This window comes from Maylandia zebra, linkage group LG17, assembly GCF_041146795.1.
Source record: "Maylandia zebra isolate NMK-2024a linkage group LG17, Mzebra_GT3a, whole genome shotgun sequence".
NCBI lineage: Eukaryota > Metazoa > Chordata > Actinopteri > Cichliformes > Cichlidae > Maylandia > Maylandia zebra.
The window spans coordinates 38,975,716-38,995,940 of record NC_135183.1 but is presented as its reverse complement, the minus strand read 5'-3'; the positions used below and the strand labels follow the sequence as shown (position 1 = coordinate 38,995,940).

At 41.4% G+C, this 20,225-nt stretch overlaps 1 protein-coding gene across 8 annotated transcripts in view; it reads right to left on the bottom strand.

The window, feature by feature from the left end:
- Positions 1–13,471: 13,471 nt before the first annotated feature.
- Positions 13,472–20,225, bottom strand: part of csnk1g2b (casein kinase 1, gamma 2b) — a 40,702-nt gene continuing 33,948 nt past the window's right edge. For 5 of the 8 annotated variants that reach the window (XM_004553793.5, XM_076876263.1, XM_004553790.6 and 2 more), the window contains exons 7-12: positions 19,714–19,798; positions 19,477–19,625; positions 19,152–19,235; positions 17,060–17,161; positions 16,096–16,202; positions 13,472–14,677 (exon numbers count right to left, since the gene is read on the bottom strand). In XM_004553793.5, coding sequence (XP_004553850.1) covers positions 14,623–14,677; positions 16,096–16,202; positions 17,060–17,161; positions 19,152–19,235; positions 19,477–19,625; positions 19,714–19,798 — 582 coding nt within the window. In that variant the 3' untranslated portion in view covers positions 13,472–14,622. The remainder of the gene's footprint in view (positions 14,678–16,095; positions 16,203–17,059; positions 17,162–19,151; positions 19,236–19,476; positions 19,626–19,713; positions 19,799–20,225) is intronic. The other 3 variants (XM_012919849.4, XM_023152210.3, XM_014407335.3) reach the window with 3 other exon arrangements.

Sequence of the window (20,225 nt, the reverse complement as noted above, 5' to 3'; positions counted from 1 at the left end):
AAACTGGTGTTTTTAATAAGTCGAGCTGATAGAGTAAAATAGTGATAGTAGTATAGAGATGATAGTGCCATATAAACAAATACTGCTCATTTATTCCCTGTATTTTTACTTTAATGCTGCTCTGTTACACTGTTATCCTCAACGAACCTTAATAAACAAGGATTAAAGAAGGAGTTCTTGTAAATAAACCTTTGGTATTTCACTCCGGGAAAAACACTGTGATAGACATGATTCATGTTAGTGTAATGCTTTGTGATTCATGGCATAATTCAAAATGTCCTGTTTCTTCTGGGGGGAGGGGGGGGGGCAAACACTTGCTTTTAAAAGAATAAGATCACATCACGCTTTGTCTCGTGCAGTTTTTACTTCACTTCATCTCACAACCAATCGATTTTTGGTTATTCGTTTCCTAGAGCGTACAAGATCCAAGCGGTGCAAACAATGGCGTGTCCAGCGGGGTGGCCTGGGGGGGCACAGGCCACCCCCCAAACCAGACTGGCCACCCCAGGTGCCACCCCAAAGGCAAAACAATAAAATTCAATCAAATATCAAATGTCCGATTATGTTTTCACGGTGACGCTCAGATATCCGAGTGTAAGTGAATGCAGCATCGCTTCTGCGCTATGCGCATCACGTTAGCAAAGGTAGGAGAGCCAAGCGCGAAAGACGGCACTGCAGGAAACAATTTTTCGGTGAAAGAAAATGAGGACAGAATAAATGTCCCGGTAAGTAATATCAAGTTTGTTGAGTTTAGTAAACTTCGGTGAAATTAGAATACCAAGGAAAAAAATAACACTTAAAGAATTATTGCAGCTGTGGAATATTTCAGACAGTATGCTACTGAGGGCAGCTAACATAAGAGTTATGAGTTATAAGATATAATCTAAGTCGTAACATTGCTGTATGGAGCTGCAGATTTGGTTGCAGGTTAACATAGCTGGACTGGCCATCGGGCATACCGGGCATATCCCCAGTGACTTATTTTTTATTTTTTTTGTAATGGCATGAACAATGAGAGGTGGTGGATTGGCCAGATGCAGGTCGATGTGTAGAAATAACTCCGTTGTTTGGTGGTGGCTATGACGGGGCTTCCACAGAGGCAACAGGTGGATGAGGGAAGGGGAGGCAGGAGGAGAGCCCCGAAGCAGCCGCCAGTCCGAGTGTCAGGTGAACTGAACTTCAGGTAAGAAGTTATGACCTGCAGTCTATCTGGGTCAGATATGAACTAAGTTTAGGTGGAGTTTATTTTCATGTTGCTGACTTTTTACTGTCAGTTGCAATAACTCGTACTGCGTTCTAGCCAGTTTGACGGAGTTTTTATACAGCTGGGTGGGTGCTATGATGTTACTGATAGTGAACTTTATTTTATTCATAAGGTTAGTTAGTAGAGTTGCCAACGGCTCCTTAAAAATGGAATGGTCCCTCATTCAGAGAAAATATTACACGTTTCGTATTGAGCTGAGAAGAGATGCAGTTTGTCCCGGACTTTAGCTAGAATGGAAAAAAGACACAAAGCTGGATTTATTCTGTCCTTACGCTGCACAGCTGGCTCTTCTCCTCTCATTCTCCCCCTCCCTCTCCTGTTGCTACTTCAATCATGAAACTGATCAATGATCAGCTGATCGGCTTTTCTCTCTTGTTTATCGCCCACTTTGCGCCAGAAAGAGGAAACCAGCGGATATTGCGCTAAACAACAGCAGCACGTTTAAGCTTGATCAGCTGTTGTTAGAATTTATTTAATATTAATTTCTAGTATCAGCTGATGTTTGCTGGAGCCACAGCTGTAAAGCTGCTGGTCATGATGTCTGTTTAGATATGTGGTGAGAGGGAAACATGAAGATGAAACCAGGAGATGTCCTTACTGAACCATCAGAGCTGTGATGGAGAAACAGGTTTACCTTTTAGGTGACATGAATGAGTTGAAGTTATGAACTGTTTCTGAGAGACAAATAACACCAGGATCCTTTTTTATGTAGCTGACAGCTGGTAACTGTGCAGGGGCGGGTCTAGCAAAGTGTTGCCAGGGGGCCAGGTAGGGCATTAACAGGGAGAGGGGGGCACAAAGAAATACTTTTCTTTCTTATTCTCATTTAAAATACCTAGTTTTTATTAAATAATTATCTAAATCTTACAACCAAAGTTTTTATCTGACGTAAAATGTATAGAAATCATACATATACCAACAAGACTGTACATCACTGTCACAACAGCATTTGTTTTCATTCAAAGTCTTTATGGCTTTACTACCTGGTGGGTCGGTCTGTAGTAAAAATGCCCAATTTTTTTGTCCCAGTCCAGCCCTGCAGCTTAATACTGGCAGTGTCACCATGCCAGCTGACTGTATTTTATCATCAGCCAGTGTTGTTCTTTATCAATATTACCAAAGTTTACCATAAGGCAGCATAGAAAGTATTTACTTGCTTTCAGGTTTTATTCAAATGTTAGTCTTTTCATTTGTTTCTCCACTTTTTTCCTGTTTCAAAATCAAACACCAGTTTGTGAGAAGATTATCTTCTTTTTTTAACAGGCAGATAAAGTTTTGCATTGGCATTGGCTAATTTGTCAATTGTTTGTTACAAATGTTCGTATTTTAATTTTCAAAAATGTTTTTGCCCAAAACATATGTGCACTATATGTCAGTAAAAATACTATGCAAATATTGATGTCCTTGAATGCTGAGTAAACACTGACAAAGCACTGATTGTATCTCTTGTACTTTATCAACGCAGTATCTAAAAACTTTGCACCGTAGTGGTTAAAATCTCATTCTAATAAGAGTTAAAAGTGCATTTGGTTATTAGGTTTATAGGATTATTGAATTATGGTTAAGGGTTGGTAGAATTTTTTTTTTAAACATTATCTGCCAATTAAATCTGCCACCCTTCTCCAAATCTGTGCCCCTACCTGGCCCCCCCAACAAAAATTTTCTAGACACGCCACTGGGTGCAAACTGTAATAGTCGGGAAGGTGTCACCTTTCGTGTTTACGTGCACAAAAAGAGTGAAGTTCAAGAGGTTCACCTCCTTGGATCGGTGCCACAAACACTGCTAGTGCCAGGTCAGCTAAGAGTACAATGGAGACGTGGAGAGGAATGTTTTACTTCATTCCTTTTAAATCAGGAATAAAAACTCTTCATTGCAGTCTTTTTTAAACATTTCCCCTTCTAGTGCCGCACAGCACAAGTCACGTCCAAATCCTCCACGACATGTAGCTGCAATCGGCTGCTTCATTTGTAAATAGAGCTGTAACTTTAATCCTCAGTCACGCAGCTACATTTTAATATAATTATAGAATTCAGCAGCCTAAACTCCTCCAGTAAGGCATTGCATTACATATTCATAAGCTTGATGGTAGCCTGGCTTACCTGGCTTTATCTGTACAGATTTTACTTTTAAATCTCAATCAGTAAATTATGTCTAAATATACTCAGTCAGCGAGATTCATCAAATCTGAGAGAAAATCTGAGAGAAATCAGCATAAATCCAACATATATGTAAACCTGCCATCATATCAGAGGTTATTTAGTCCCTGTACAGTAATTGTGTTTTTCTGTGTGTGAGGTAGCACGTCTGACTGTTTTGTAGAGTTTGAACCCAACACATCCCAGTCTGTTTAAGCAAAGCAGTCCTGCAGGGAGCCAGACCTGCACACACCTGTTACTGTAGGGAATGTTCACATGTTGAGAACAAGAAAAAGACCTCATTCCCCAAAATACAAACATATCAAGAGTTTGCTTCTGACAAGTACTCGCATCCTCAAAGCAGTCCAAGGGACCCCAGCCACAGACACTAAATAATTACTCTGTAAAAGCAGAGAGAGAGAGTGTGTGTGTGTGTGTGTGTGTGTGTGTGTGTGTGTGTGTGTGTGTGTGTGTGTGTGTGTGTGTGTGTGTGTGTGTCCTGAAATCAGACGTATTTTTCTGGTTGATATTTTCTTTCTCGACAGCGTCCATTAAAGACTTTAAAACACAGATAACCACTGGGTGTCAGTCACAGAGGGACTCATCTGCAAGATGGGACACTCTGAACCAGTATGACCCCAACACCATTAGACACCTTGTCTGTTAGACCCACTGATCCATAAACAAAAGCTCCACTTTGCTGCCAGTATTACTACAGTCCCTTTAGAAACAGCAAGACACTGAAGTTTTTCCAGTTCAGCTGAACTGTAATTCCCTGTTTACTAGCTTGGATAAATCATCTCTCTCTCGCCTTCAGGCGATACAAAATACTAACTCGTCCTACCAAGCGTGTTCACATTACTCAGGTCTTATATTCTTTACATTGGCTCCCAATAGAGTTTAGAATTTGCTTTAAAAATCTTGTTTTAACATACAGAGCACTAAACGGCCCCAGATTATTTATCCAAGCTTCTTATAAAATACATTGCTGCTCGTCGTCTCCGCTCAGACTCAGAGTCTGTTGGTTCCCGTACAGACTGAAGACAAAAGGGGGCGGAGCCTTTCTGTCTGTTGCACCAAAGCTGTGGAACAGTTTACACCACAATTACGTTTGCTTGACTCTGTGGATTCTTTTAAAAAGCAGTTAAAAACCTTTCTGTTCAAACAAGCCTTTTGTTGATCTACATATTTTATATTGTTTACATTATTTACATTTGATCTTTTACATTGTGTATAATGTCTATTGATTGTATTTATTTTAATATTTGTGTACAGCGCTTTGTGACTGTTTGTCTGTGAAAAGCGCTTAATAAATACATTTTACTTACTTTTTACTTACTTACTAAAAAACAGCTCAGAAACTCTCACTCAGTCTCGACTAAGACCGAAGAGGTCACCAAACGTTTCTCCCACTGAAAACGCTACGTCCAGGTGAACAGAATCAACCTTTGGGAAAACCACAAAGCAATCCTTTTACCTAAACACCTTACTGTCCATAAACACCAAAGTGGCACAAACCAAACAAAAAAGTCAATTTCATTTCAAGCCAATTTTTCTTTCAAATCAATCATTTGACACAAGGCCACAGCTCCAGCTGATATAACTGCCTTCATATACTGACTGTGGATGGATTTGTGATCCCATGTGGGAATATAGTATATAAACCTATTATATATAGGGCAGGATAAAACAAAATGCAGCTATTGGAAAACCCACAACCTCCAAGAACAGCTCGGTATAATAACCCACATCCATCCACTTGTTCATTTTCTTCACAGCTTATCCAGTTCAGGGTTATGGAGGTTCAGTTTGAGTGTATTAGGATCCCCATTAGCTCATGCTATAGCAGGAGCTACTGTTCCAGGGCTCTGACGAACTTTTTAACAAAAAAGCTTTTTTCATACATAAAACATATGAAAGACAAAACAGGCTCGGAAACAACAAAACAACACAATTAAAACCAACAGCTCAACATGAAACAGACATTAATTGTTACAAATAAGCATCTATAGGATTCAGAGTATCTCATTTCCTTTTATGATTAACTCCATCCCAGGGACCGACATGCTCATCACATAAAATGTCGAAAACCTAACAGCAAATAACCAATTCTAAGGATTATTCCTGTGTAAATATATACTGTTGCAATTTTTTTACAAGTTGTGTTCATTCTTAATACCAAAAACTGTGGAAGTGAATTCCATGCACCATCATTGCTCTATACTGTGCTCTCCTCTGCACTGGGTTAGTTCAAAGGCAGGTAACAAAAAAAGCTGCCCGTCTGTCGACTGACGTGTGGAGTATATTGATGTCACAAAAAAAACAACAGTTTGCTGTAGAGAATTTTTGGCGCTTTTGCTAGGATGATTTTTCTAATAAAACTAACTGTGGAATCATTTCCCTTTTACACTCAGAGAAATGAACACAAGGCTGGTTTGGCCAACACTTGTACTAAAAGGAAAGTGTAGAACTAAACGAGAAATTTGCAACTTATACGAATTTATTCCAGTTATTTGACCAAGTTGTCGAACAGTAATCTAAATGTGACTGTAGGAGCCATATGAGTGGTTCCCGTCTGAAGTGGGTTGGTTTAAATGGACTCACTATATTGGTGTATGGGTGTTGGGCGTGTCTCATGGGTGTGGTAGATAATAAATGTGGTTGCACTCACTTGTACACAGCACCTGATGTGATGAGCAGAAGGTAGGGTGAGCACGAGGCAAAACTTTCTGTTGACCGCAACATGTCGCAACATACCGCAACTTGAGCACAATTTGAATGATTTGATATATTTGACTGTAACTTGATGGTGTTTGTATATTTATGCACTAATTGCTGCCATAGACCAGTTTGGAGTTTTGACATAGTAGCTGGTGCATTTATTTGTAAGTTGCAGTTATTTGCTTGTGCAGTCTGTGCGTTTGTTTGACGGTTGATCCCATGTGCTGATTTATAGTTTGGACAGTTGCATGTGGAAATAAAGAAGCAAATGATACAGAAGTGTTTGTGCGTTAATTGTTGCGCGTCATCAGGTGTCCTCATGTTTAGCCTGCCGCGGCCATTGGTTGGAGTAGCCGCAACAGTGACAAAACGAATGTGTTTTCATCACTCTATTAGAAATACATCGTTCCCTCGAAGCTGGACAGGAAACTGCAGGATCTAGGACTGAGCAGCTCCCTCTGCAGCTGGATCCTTAGCTTCCTGTCTGACAGACGCCAGGTGGTCAGACTGGGCAGCATCACCTCATCCCCCATCACACTGAACACTGGTGCTCCACAGGGGTGTGTACTGAGCCCTCTCCTGTACTCACTCTACACCTACGACTGCACAGCCACTAACAGCTCCAACATCATTGTGAAGTTTGCGGACGACACTACAGTGGTGGGTCTTATCACCAACGGTGATGAGACGGCTTACAGGGAGGAGGTCAGCGCCCTGACCCACTGGTGTCAAGACAACCATCTCACCCTCAACGTCGCAAAGACAAAGGAGTTGATAGTGGACTTCCGGAGGTGCAGAGAAGTACACACCCCCATCACCATCAGCGGCGCTGCTGTGGAGAGAGTGAGCAGCTTCCGGTTCCTTGGTGTACATCTGGCTGAGGATCTTACGTGGTCAGTACACACAAACAAAACAGTGAAGAAGGCGCAGCAGCGCCTCTTCTTTCTCAGGAGACTGAAAAGATTCGGCATGAGCCCCCGCATCCTCAGGACCTTCTATCGCTGTGCCATTGAGAGCATCCTCACTGGATGCATCATCACCTGGTATGGCAACAGCACCGCCTACAACTGCAAAGCTCTCCAGCGAGTAGTGCGGTGCTCTGAACGGATAATTGGAGGTGAGCTTCCCTCCCTCCAAGACATCTACAGGAAGCGGTGCCTGAGGAAAGCGGGGAGGATCATCAAGGACTCCAGTCACCCCAGCCATAAACTGTTCAGACTGCTTCCATCAGGAAGGAGGTTCTGCAGCATCCGGTCCCGTACCAGCAGACAGAGAGACAGCTTCTTCCACCAGGCCATCAGACTGCTGAACACGTCATAGACACCTCAGCTTCACTACTGGAACTTTAACATTATGCACTCCACACTGTATATAAATGCCACTGTTTTGCACATATTCAACTCTGTATATTTTATATATTTTATTATTATTATTTTTTTTATTTTTTTATTTTTTACTATTTAATTTGTAAAAATGTGTATACACACACACACACACGTAGGAAAATATTTAGTATACACATCCAGAAATGCATACACTATTATATATTGTACATATATTTATTAGTTTCAGGTTGGCCATTCTTGTATTTTGCTCGTTTGTGTTGTTGTGTTTGCACATCTCTGTTGCTTGTGGGGCTCGCACACAAGAATTTCACTCGCATGTGCTGTGCCAGTGTGCCTGCACATGTGATGTGACAATAAAAGTGATTTGATTTGATTTGACATTTTTATACAGCTGCCATATTCCTGCCCATTTTCAATGATATTTGATTTATATTACTGACAGTATGTTAAACTGGAACAAAGTTACACTGAGTAACTTTGTCTCCAATGACAGAACCTCCCACTGTCAAACACAGCACAGGTGAATCTTTGTAAAGGTGGCTGGAGCCCCACCCCAGCTGTCCCAGAGAGGTGGTGTACACACTGGGCGGCTCTGCTATTATAATAAATATTATTATACAGCTCAGAGTGAAAATGGAAAACGCTGGCACTGATGCCGGCGAGCTGGCTGACTGGTTTCAGAGCCAAAGAGAACACAAAGCCACATCAGCAAAGTTATGATGGCAACAAAACTTTAGATTAAGAACGGAAAAGGAAAAGTTATTACTCAGCTGCCACAAAACACTGAACAAACCCACATAACTCATTGTGTGGCCATAGTTTTGGTAATATGAGTGAGCTTGTGAGGTAAACTGAGATACAGCTGTGAGAAAAGTTCACTATTGGTCAGGCGCACCTGGTTATCCCAGAATAAGGAGTCCCTGCAGTAGATGGTGGGGACCTGAGCTCAATATCATGGAGTCTTACACGACAGACAGAAGAAATGAGCCTGAATGTGAAAGCGTTAATTTCTGTGTGCATTCAAGTTGAACCTTGAACCTTTCTCTGGTGGCGTAGATGCTCCGAGATAGCATTCAGCGCAAACTGTGGTGCATTGGTGTTTTTATACAAGTGTGTTAAACTTAGAAGTTAAATTTACTGAACTACTATTTTATTTGAAGGTGGTGAGAATTCAGAGGCTGACCCGACTCATCCACAGCATCAAACACAGGGCAGCAAGCTGAGCGAGCCTTGGACAGGCTGCCAGCTCATCACAAACCTAACAATAAGAGATTTCAGATTTCACATACACACCTAGTGTCAATTTATTATCACCAATTGATGCCACACAGAAAGACAGTCAAGACATTTGAACCCAGCACCTTTGGCAGTGTCAGTGTACACCTGTGTTGTGGCATCACAAGAGATTTTCCTATTAGAAACTTTCTGAATGAGCCAAAAGCACAGAATCAAGCTCCACCTGGTAAAAGGGTGGCTCAGTGAACCAAGAGTGAACTACAGCTTCCTGTGACGGTGCAGTCAAGATCAGGTGATCGTCCCTGTGCGGCTGAGCCAGCCTGTTTTGTGCCCATGTGGAAGATCGAAGAGAACAATACCCCGGCACCTATTATGAGAACCAGTTTCTGTGAAAGAGACAGCTCAGATGAAATTTCTGATTTTGCCAGAGGTGTTGAAACCTCTTGGGTATTTCCTTTCTTGCCTTGAACAAAGAGAGGTCTGTGATGGAGGGGATCCACATTGTGCACAGCCTGGAAGTCCAGGCCCCAGCATCCACTGAGATATGCAGCTCCATTTGCTCTGTTCTGGGTGCGTTTGATATTTGGCAACCTGCAGCGAACACTTTTCCATATGTTTTGTGTTTTTGCACAGGCCTGATATTTCTTTAAAGCTAAGGAGGAGACTCAGGAAGCACAGAAGGAAAAGGGGAGGCATGGAAGGAATCTGACTAGAGCTGACCTCATCATGTTTTCAGATTCAAGTGGAAAAAAATACCAAAAATACCAAGACCACAGTCAGAGATAACTCAACAACATCAGTTTAGTTCAGTAGTTTGGCAAATACATTTATTTGAGCACTTTAAATATAAAACTGCTTATGAAAAATCGTGTTTCTAATGATTTATTAGTCCCATATATAACATTACCTGAGTCACCACCTTTTACTAAACTGGCTCACAGGACGTTTTGAAAGGGACTGATTTTAAACTTCACACCGATGAATGTTTTTTTGGGGGGAAATTCTTAAGATGTATTTATGTAAACCGACATTTATATCCGTATTTAACAGGAGAGAAAGCCGCTATAGCAGGAAGGAAACCTAAAGTTGTTTTTATCATCGGAGTCATAAATGCTTCGAAGTGATATAACCGATAATAAAGTGACTTTTAAGCACAGCTTAAAAAGTATGGGGCGCCGTTTGTAAAGTGAAACATGCTGAAATTAACGGCAACATTTTTCCACATTTAGCTCAAAACAAGTCATTTTTTACAACATTTAGTAAAATATTTGTAACTTTTCATATTTAAAACAGAATTTTAAATGTTAAATATAAATATTATATTTAAATCTAAATGTTAAATCTAAATGCTAAATGTTAAATCTAAATATTTAGATTTAAATCTAAATGTTAAATGTTAAATCTAAATGTTAAATGTTAAATCTAAATCTAAATGTTAAATCTAAATATTTAGATTTAAATCTAAATGTTAAATGTTAAATCTAAATATTATATTTAAATCTAAATCTAAATGTTAAATCTAAATATTTAGATTTAAATCTAAATGTTAAATCTAAATATTATATTTAAATCTAAATCTAAATGTTAAATCTAAATGTTTAGGCTAACATGCAAATTTATTGCACGGATCAGCGGAAATACCAAAATAAAAGTTTCCGAAAACCTCCGGTGCAAAAGTGTGCCGGTAGTGGTCAGACACGTTCTCACTCCCAAAGCGTAATAATTTTCGCTAGGTGACAAATTGTCAACATTTTATGCTTTCGGGTACCCAACACGTTCCTAAATTACGGCATCGGAAAAAGGAGAGCACATGAGAACCGTTTGGACTCAATCTACACGTTCGTTCATTTTCTAAAAATCGCTTTGGAAAACACTATTTTACGTCATTTAACTGCTAGTAAAGGTTAGGAATAAGGTTATAGTTAGATAAGGTTAGGTTTAGGGCTGGAACACATGGCTGGAACGTCTATTATGGCGGGACCGTCATTCCACTGGAATTCAGCCATAACCCGACCATGAGAAAGCACGTCCGGCGATTTAGCTGAAAACATCGGAAGATCCGTTTTGTCGGCCATCCAAAGGTTCAGCAGTAGTGCACTCTTAGCAGCTGCAGTCTTCACTTCACAATCGCTGCAGCACGCTCGTAGGCAAGAAGTGAAGCAGCACATGGCGGGGAGAAGTGAGGAGAACAGACACAATTTTGCACCGGAGGTTTTCGGGAAGCTTTTATTTTGGTATTTCCGTTGATCAGTACAATAAATTTGCATATTAGCCTAAACATTTAGATTTAACATTTAGCATTTAGATTTAACATTTAGATTTAACATTTAGATTTAGATTTAACATTTAGATTTAACATTTAGATTTAACATTTAGATTTAACATTTAGATTTAACATTTGATGAAAAGTTACAAATATTTTACTAAATGTTGTAAAAAACAATTACTCGGAAAAAAAAACATGTTTTTGTAAGGTTTTGAGCTAAATGTGGAAAAATGTTGCCGTTAATTTCAGCATGTTTCACTTTACAAACGGCGCCCCATAAAAAAGCTCAAACAAAAGGTGACCTGTAGTTTGGTAACAGCAGGTGTCTCTCTTTCCATTTACTTAAAAATTATGTTTTTGGTTTTACATTTATGCTTTTAAATCAGTTTGATCTTACATGCTGTGAGCAACCGATCATTTGAGCTGAAGTTCCTCCGAAAACATGATGATGATGATGAAGGAAGGAAGGAAATAGAGGACATGGGCCCACCGAGGAGTCTGTTCTTGAAACACAAACGCGCAAAGTCCTTTAAATGTTTTTTTAAATATCAAACCAACTGAAAAATGTACCTTAAGAAACTTTTTAAAAGAAGTTCTATATATATAGGATATTTAATTATTACCATGAGGATATTATGATGCTTCCATTACCAATATGTTCGGACATGTCCTAATGTAAGTTATTACCTCTGTACTGTACTGAATATACCCATCATTACTAATTATAATCACTGGCATAATGTTTGTGGCAGAATATAGAGATCACTCCCAAAATGACCGAGAGCCGCCGGTCATGCGTCCAGCGGATGCCATGTTTTCCTCTTACCGTGCCCGACGCCCGCTGTCCCGGTGTGGCCCGTATCCAATCAGAGGTACGCACACTCCGTTGAGCTTCTTGGCCAATCAGCTGTCACACACACCTGCCTAACTGCGCTGTGATCGCAGGTTAACCAGTAACCCACACGGTCCCGCCGGGTAACAAACCCGCCTGCAGACTAACAAAGATCAGCAGGCACACAAACTGCTCCACGGTGACTCCTGTGATAAAACTTTGCTTTATTCACAATTAGAGATCTGTCGTTGTCATATTTACAAATACATAATGCAAGTAGGTACACTAAGAGACGGAGAGCAGAATTTACATCGGTCGACCCCGCCCTCTCCAGAAAAACAAAACAAAACCTGAATTATAAAATTAATAAACGCAGTGATTTTGCAAAGCCAGGTCCCCACCCAACTTTTCAAAGAGTGACTTCAGGGCCTAAAGGGGGGAGTCTTGGATCAGCGCACCTGATCACCCCGAGTCACACCTTTGTTTGGGTTGCTGTCGCGCGCGCTGTCTAATGAAGCCACGTTTACGACGACACTAAAGACAGCTGGCTCCTCTGACGTCACCTGGCGGGTTATTTAAGCACATTTGTCTCCGAAACCTGCTCAGACACACATTTATCTCCCCTTTCAAAATAAATCACTAAACTGAGAAGGTAAAACATTAATTCATTAGAAGCTCGACTTGTGGGGTCGATCCAAGTGTGTCGCGTGACTTTAAATACATCCCGAGGTTGTTTGGTTTCAATGAAAACATTAAATCTTCAGCATCCCGTAAACTTCTTTGACACCACCCACATTAATGAGCGAGATCACCATTTGTAAACCGAAACTGTGACGTGTCGTGCCTTTCACTTCGTCATCAATCACATGATCAGCCCTGTGCGACAACAATCATACCGGTAGGAAGGCTCGATCGTGTCCTTAAAGGAGCAGGCCACCGATTCGTGACAGCAAGACGGCTCATCAAAACCAAAAACAGGTTACACTGATTACAGCAGGGGCTGGAGCTGTGAAGAAAATGAAAGCTGCTGAACAGATGCATTGTGGGGGTTTTCACAAATCTAGAGGAATTTCAACTTGTTCCCCTCCTCCTCTCTCACTTTTACAGGAAATGCAACGTAAAAATTAAAAGGAAAATCTTTCTGATAATCTTCAAAGCTGTTGGAGAAATGTTTGGCACCGATGTACACTGAGGCAGCAGGCCGTCAGACGAACAAAAGGTATTAAAGGGCTACATGAAACAGGGGCTGATGGGAAACATGATAAAACGCACACAAAAAAAATGTAATTTTTTTCTGTCAAGTACAGTTTGATCGAAAACAGCAGCCCAGACCTCGTCTACCCTTTAAACGAGTTAACCTCACTGCCCATCTGTGACCTCCAGATGAAAGTGAACAGCGGGTCAGACAGATGTGGGTTGTTGCGTCTCGCTGAGGTGGCACAGCACACACGCCAAACCGCCACCACTGTACAGATGTGGCGTTACAGCAGGAGAGAGAAGGATGTATACTGACCTATACGTGACTGACAGGATGTGCACACAGTCATCTGCTTGCAAAACCTCCAGATTTGGGAAAAAAATACAAACACACATGCGCACACACACACACACAGAGTAATCCAGTGAGCATTAGGGTCAGATTAGATAAAATGTCATTGCGGGACACTCACTTGAGCTTTAAACATTTTACTTAGAAAGGCACAAACTATGATTTCCTGGTAAATTATTTTTGATGTAAGAAATAAAAATCAAAAAAAGACATGTCCTTTTCTTTCATGAGAATCGACAACATTTTTCAGCCATAACTCAAATATAAGCATCATGAAGGACTCTTCCTAGATCAGTCTTTATTAAGTTGTTTCCTTAATTGTTAATTTCAAACCTAAAGTTTTCCACTGTAATTGTTTTTTCCTCCAAAAAGTGCAATAATAATAAGAGAGCTTAATATCGGTTCCTCTCATTCTTCCACAGTACCTGAGGCCAGTGACTGTGCTACAAAGTCCGCGTCGACAGACGAAACAAAATAGAAGGAAGCCAGAGTGAGGAAAGAATTGAACTCCAGAACACTACAACATAAAAATAAGTTTTCAATGCAGGGATTTGACTTTGAAAACTGAGGATTCACTTACAAAAGAAACAAAAAACAAAAAGAGGAAGAAAAAATGCATAAAAATCCTCCAGACTGATTTATAGATGAAACGCTTCCTGTGTCGCTCAGATTTAACATCAGCATAGTTCACCTTTTCCTCTTTCATCTTGATCCCAAAAAAGACACACCAAAGAAAATAAAATTAACATTTTCCTAATAAAGGAGCAGATTTCTTGCACTCGAACCACTTGAATGGTTTCCCCTGATCAACAGCTGACTGTTCGAACAACACACGTTCTTTATGGAATCTAGAATACAACAACTGTTTCAAACAGCATCTTTTTTCATATTCACGCCACGGTATTCGAGTTTCATTGTTACAGCTTTTTTTTGTTTGTTTTCTTTAAACGTTTTTCTCGAGCCCCTCCCCCTCACGTGGTGATGCAGGTTTGTTTATTTTTCATCTGTAAAGGAATTGAAAGTCTGTGGAGTCGCTGTGACTGCAACGTTCCTGTCACTCGCTGGGATCGAGAGAGAGAGAGAGAGAGAGAGAACTCAAGCGGGGAGGTACATGTGACAGCGGGGAATGAGGTGAAAGGAGTAAGGAGGTGGTGGGGGGGGGTGGGGGGGTAGCTGGAGAGAGATAATGGGCGGTGGGGGGGTCTGTGTAGTTGCTTCCATTTAAAACTTGACCGTGACCACAATGTTTCAAGTTCTCTCTGTTCTCTTCTTTCACTTGTGCCTCTGGAGCGCTTTCCTCTTTCTCCTTTTGAAGAAGCAACAGCACCTGCACAAACACAGAGGCATGGCTTCCTTTAGAAAAGCAGGTATTTACACACATGTAGATACTGGTACATAGCACGGCCTGTGAGGGTTGGGGTTCAGCAGCCAGTTCTAATCTGGCTTCCTTTCTTTTAACCATTTCACTTACTGTAATCTCATCATTTGTCTTCATAATAGTTATAAATGAATTAAGGAAGTCGTGGACTTTTAATAACTCAGTTGTTCATGTTTGAAACTACAAATATTTCTTTTGGGGGATCATCTTTGAGGATCATCCACGGCACCTAATCCACTCGACTCCGCTCGGTCTTTAGGGTTTTCCACTAGGCGGCAGCGTCAGGTACCAGGTGCTTTTTTAGCGTCATCCACATGAGCCGAGTTGAGCCAAAAAATGTGACATCAACAGACTCCATTCCCCTCTGTCGAGCCGCCTTGCTACAGCAACCCCACCCACACTGGGGTGGTACACAACTGTAGCGGAAAACGACCAAAACCCAGTAAGAAAAAGTCGAGTCAAGCTGAGTAGGTGCAAATGAAAAAGACTCGCATAGCTCAACTATGACGATGGTAATCTAGCTGGTCGCCTATTTAAGCTTAACTAGAGCTAGCAAAGTTGTGGGCTGTGAATCGCGTAGAAAAAAGACAACATGAAGAATGTTTCAGAAAGATAAGATGATGTAACTGCTTCTAAATTAAACGAGCCATATTCATTTAAACATTTCTGAGCATTAAAAGAGGCTGTTGTGTTGTTTTTAACTAATATGTATATAACAGCCTAGTCTTTTGTTTTTTTGAGTGTGGTCTCATGAATTACTGACACACAGCTGAGTCACAGTAAATAAAGGAGTTTTAAAGTAAGTCTAACCTGCTTCACTACACTTACAGTTATATTCTTTATGTGCAACAGTTAAAATGTTCCCCTCCCTGCTGGTGAACTTTAAGTCCCATTGATAACATTCCTACTGTGCCTCAGCTGCTACTGCTCAACATACACAGAGATATGACAGTGACACACTCATACTTGATGTTTTAGTCAGGCTTAGAACAGACGCTGGCGTATTTACAGCAGGTAATAGCTCCAATATTTGATCGTCAGAGAGAAAATCTGATTTCTTCTTTATATAGTTATAATAGGTTAAAACGGTGTATATAAATGCACTGCTGTGTTCCTATGTAAACAAACCTAACTTAACTGAAGTAGGAAGCATGGAAACAATATTTAAAGTAGCACAAAGTGCAGCTTGTTACTGTGACTAAGTCACTGCCTGTACTCAAAAGGCTTCTACACGGAGGAGCTAACAACAAGGAACACAAAACAATTTAGATGCTTTTCAGCACCAATTTTGGATTTGGACTTATTGGACAGCACTGAAAAAGAAAAGCATGTGTTTTCTGTGTGTGAATGTGAGGATCCCCCCATACTTGGTTTCATCAGGTACGTCAACCTCGGTGGGAGCGGTGATGGGAGCGTTGGAGTGTCCGGCTGTGGGATCATCAGTGTTCAGCTCGCCATTTGTTGAGCTCATCACCTGCACCATTAGAGAAGGACACCAGACTGAATCCAGTTGATGAACATTCACAGGATCAAATAAATGCACCTTGACTATCACAAGTTATCCGCCCTCTCAGGTAAGAAAACAGTTATGCAAGTAACCCAGGATGAGCCAGCTAAAGCCAACAAAGTTTAAAGGACAGGTTCACACTGTTCATTTCTGTCTTCAAACACAAATAAGGCACCGAACAAGTATTGAAAACGATTTTCCTCGCTGTGATCATTTCTCCTGCTTTTTGAGGCTGGTAAGAAATCCTTTCCTTTGTTTTTACTCCAAAATCTCTTCTTGTTGCTAAAGTCAGTTTGAAACACACTGAAAAAAAAAACAGCTGATGGACAGCTGAACAAGAGAGAGGAAAACTGCAAGGAAAACTTGATATGTGAATAAGATTGCAAGACAAGAACGTGAACCAATCCTCTAAATACTGCAATTCTATTAGCCGACACTGGGTGGCGCTTGTGCACCACATTTTCTGCAGAGACTTATTTCCGGTGACACAGTTTACACACTGAAAACAGCAAAAACACAAAGAACTATTATAGAATAAATGTACAAAAATAGACCTTTAGTGTTTCTATTATATTATTATTATAAGATACTGCTGGATGTCATCTTTGGATGGCCTTGGATGCAAGCAGCCTAGAAGCAGACCGACAGCAGTGACACACAGGATTCACACAGTCTGATTCGAGCACAGAGTCGAGACAGAGCATCTAACGGGCAGGCAGTGTGAAGTCAGTGAGAGAGAGGGGAGGGGGGGGTCAGACACACAGACAAACCTATATGGCCTCATGCATGAGCCATCAAAGCAGCAGCTGTAGCAGCAGCAGTACCTGAACAGAGCCCCCCAGCCGCTCAGCTGTGAGGTGCGACCCCAGAGTCTCCTTATTGGTCACGGGAGTGGGCTGAGACTCACTTCCTTTGGGCTCAGGCGACTTGACGCAAAGAGCAAAAAGGGTTGAGGCAGGTGGGTGTGAGGTGGTGAGAAGGGAGAGGGGGGTGAAGAAGTTTGTGGGGGTTATGGGTCAGGGGGTGAGGGAATGAAGAGTGAGGGAAAGGCAATGTGGTTGAAGGGGGTGAGGGCAGAAATGTGGAAGGACAATGAGAGGAGTTGGGGAGGGGGGGTGGATTAAAAAAAAGAAAAGAAAAAGAAAAATTATAGAAGACATCTCCCAAGCAGAAGCAGGCTTGTTAAGACGAACTATGTTAATAGAGGAGTAGAGGGAAGCAAAAATTTATGTGAAGCACAGATCGACACTCTAGTAAAATCATGCAGGAGTAAAAGAAAACAGCCTTGATGGGCTCAGCTGGCACCGCTGAGCAACAGCGTCATCACGTCATCAGACTCTCTGAACTTAGCTGTGGACTCGGGTTTACAGTACAGCAGTTCTTACACTCTGCTTTCACTGACCTAAAAAAATATATGTACAAATATGACATTTGGCTACAGATGCTCACAGCCAGCACGTTCTATTGATACGCTGTTTTAAGCAGGATGTTAAAGCTTTACAGTCATTACTGTACATGGTGCAGAAGGCCGTGCGCTGCGAGCTTAAAAGGTGGAACGTTATCGCCGAGCCAATCGCATTAAATACAGAGTAATAAAAAGAGGCTAGAGTCCACAGAAACAAGTCAATCATAAAGTCAAACGGATTCCTTGTACAGCTTTACTGGAACCGATGAGTCAGACTCACCAAGTACAACTTCATGATCAGGAAAATTATTTGTTATCACTGGTTATATTTTATAGATTTTTTTGGCATAATAAAACCAATCAATCATTATCCTATCATTAACATTATATAAAAACAAAAGAAACAAGGCTCGGATAGCATGCTATTAACAACAAAAAGTCTACACTTTGTCACAGACTAAGCAAATAAAAACGGATGACAAATTAAAGGAAAAACATGAACCCCTGATTGCCACAGTGAGGTGATCTGGTGACTCCGGCATCTCCCACCTGGTATGGGCCCACTTTTCAATTCTATTCAATTTTATTTATACAGCTTAAGGTGCTTTATATTGTAAGGTAGATCCTGCAATAATAGATACAGAGAAAAACCCAACAGTCATATGACCCCCTATGAGCAGCACTTTGGCGACAGTGGGAAGGAAAAACTCCCTTTTAACAGGAAGAAACCTCCAGCAGAACCAGGCTCGGGGGGGGGGGCAGCTGGGGTGAGAGAAGGAGCCTAAAGGGATGTTTGACTGCTCATCGATACAATGCTGTGCTGAGTGGTTGCATTTAGCCAATGGTTGCACATTTCTGTTCTGACAGGAGTGATCTCTTCCAGGATAGTCACCGATTGGTTTGGTGATTATGCAAATAGTGTGAATCATATGCTATGGCCCCAAAAGTCAGGAGATAGCCCAGGTGAACACCAACGGCACATTTTGAGCTTGGCTGTAAGACGGTGCTCTCCGCCGGCGCTGTGCTCAAACCCTCCGGAGAGTTCAAGAGGTGGTGTCCTGGCAGCTCGTCACCTTCCTAAAGTTTGGATTTTTTTTTTCCATTTATTTGTCACTCGTCTGTACTTTGTCATTACTGGTGTGAACAATGCAATTTGCATTTTCAACTCATGCATGCAATGACTGAGCTTAGCGTGGCAAGGTGTGAAGAATTAATCCAAGTCAAAAACGATGCTTTGTTTCACAGCTGGAGAGTCTGCCTCGTAACGGCACGTGCCCGTTCATTTGCTACAAAGGCATTCGTTTTGTTTTTACTTTACGGACTTTGTGGGGAGACGGGCGTCACTGCTGACCAGTCAGACTGTAGACGCGAACAGGAAGTTGCTTACATTTGGAAACAACGAGAGTGACCTCGAGGATAAACCTGACTGGTTTGGGTGGTCACCCAAGCAACTATATTGGTAGGCGGGAGTGGTGATTGTTGTGTCTTAATGTTGTTGCTGATAACCTCACCGGGTTTTTGGTCTGCTGTTGTGCTTTGTCTCTGCTGTTGGGCTGCACGGGCGTGTCACTGGGGATGGGGCCTATCGGTGTGGGCTGCAAGGCAAACGAACAAAAGCACAAACAAAACAACCTTAGTGAGAAATTTTTAAAAACAACAAACAAAAATAAATAATGTTAATGCCCACGTGATGAGAGACGCTTTTGGCAATTTGGTAATCGGGTTTGCAAAAATAATTAGCTTTGCGTTATTAAGAAATAATTACAGTTAGAGCAACAATATAAACTGATTGATGATGCTAGCAGAGGTCAGGTGGGTTCAGTGAAAGGCACTCACGAGCGATTTGCCGACCCAGTCGTATTCGTAGTCGAAGACGTAGCCATTCCTATCAAACAGATCGGTGAAGAGCTTCCTCAAGTAATCGTAATCCGGCTTCTCAAAGAAATCCAGCCTCCTCACATAGCGCAGGTAGGTGGCCATCTCTTCTGTACCAAAAGATATATACTGTGAAATCCACACCACTTTCATTTAAAATAAATAAACCCGAAAGGAGGAAAATAGCGCTCTACTGACCAGGGAAACTTTCACAAAGGACTTCAATCGGCGTTGCTCGCTTGGTGTCTCCAATTTTCTGATACCTCTCCTTCAGGGTGTCGGCCTGCAGGGGAAACAAGTTTAAATGTTTACTGTACTATAAATCCTACTCTAATCTAAATATGAGCACATGTGCTGCTGCTTGAGGCGTCCATGAACATGTCCAATATTCAAAACAGACAGATTCTCAAGTCGTGATATCACATGTGCAGCGCCTGCATTTGTGCCGCGGCTCTTTGGACTCACAGAAGTTTTGCCACATGTCATGTCGATATCAGCACTTTGCAACATCGTCTCAGCTGTAGATATCTGTTGGTGTGGGGAAAGAAATCCCACAAATCTAGGGCAACCTGTCGCTGACCTCCTCACTGGCACAGGAAAGGCTTCTCAGCTGTTATTTAATTTTCTATCACACATGATGGGATGTTCTTCTGCTCTAAACCAACCAGATCCCCTCCAACCCTTCAGGGTGGTATAGTTTTACACTCCAT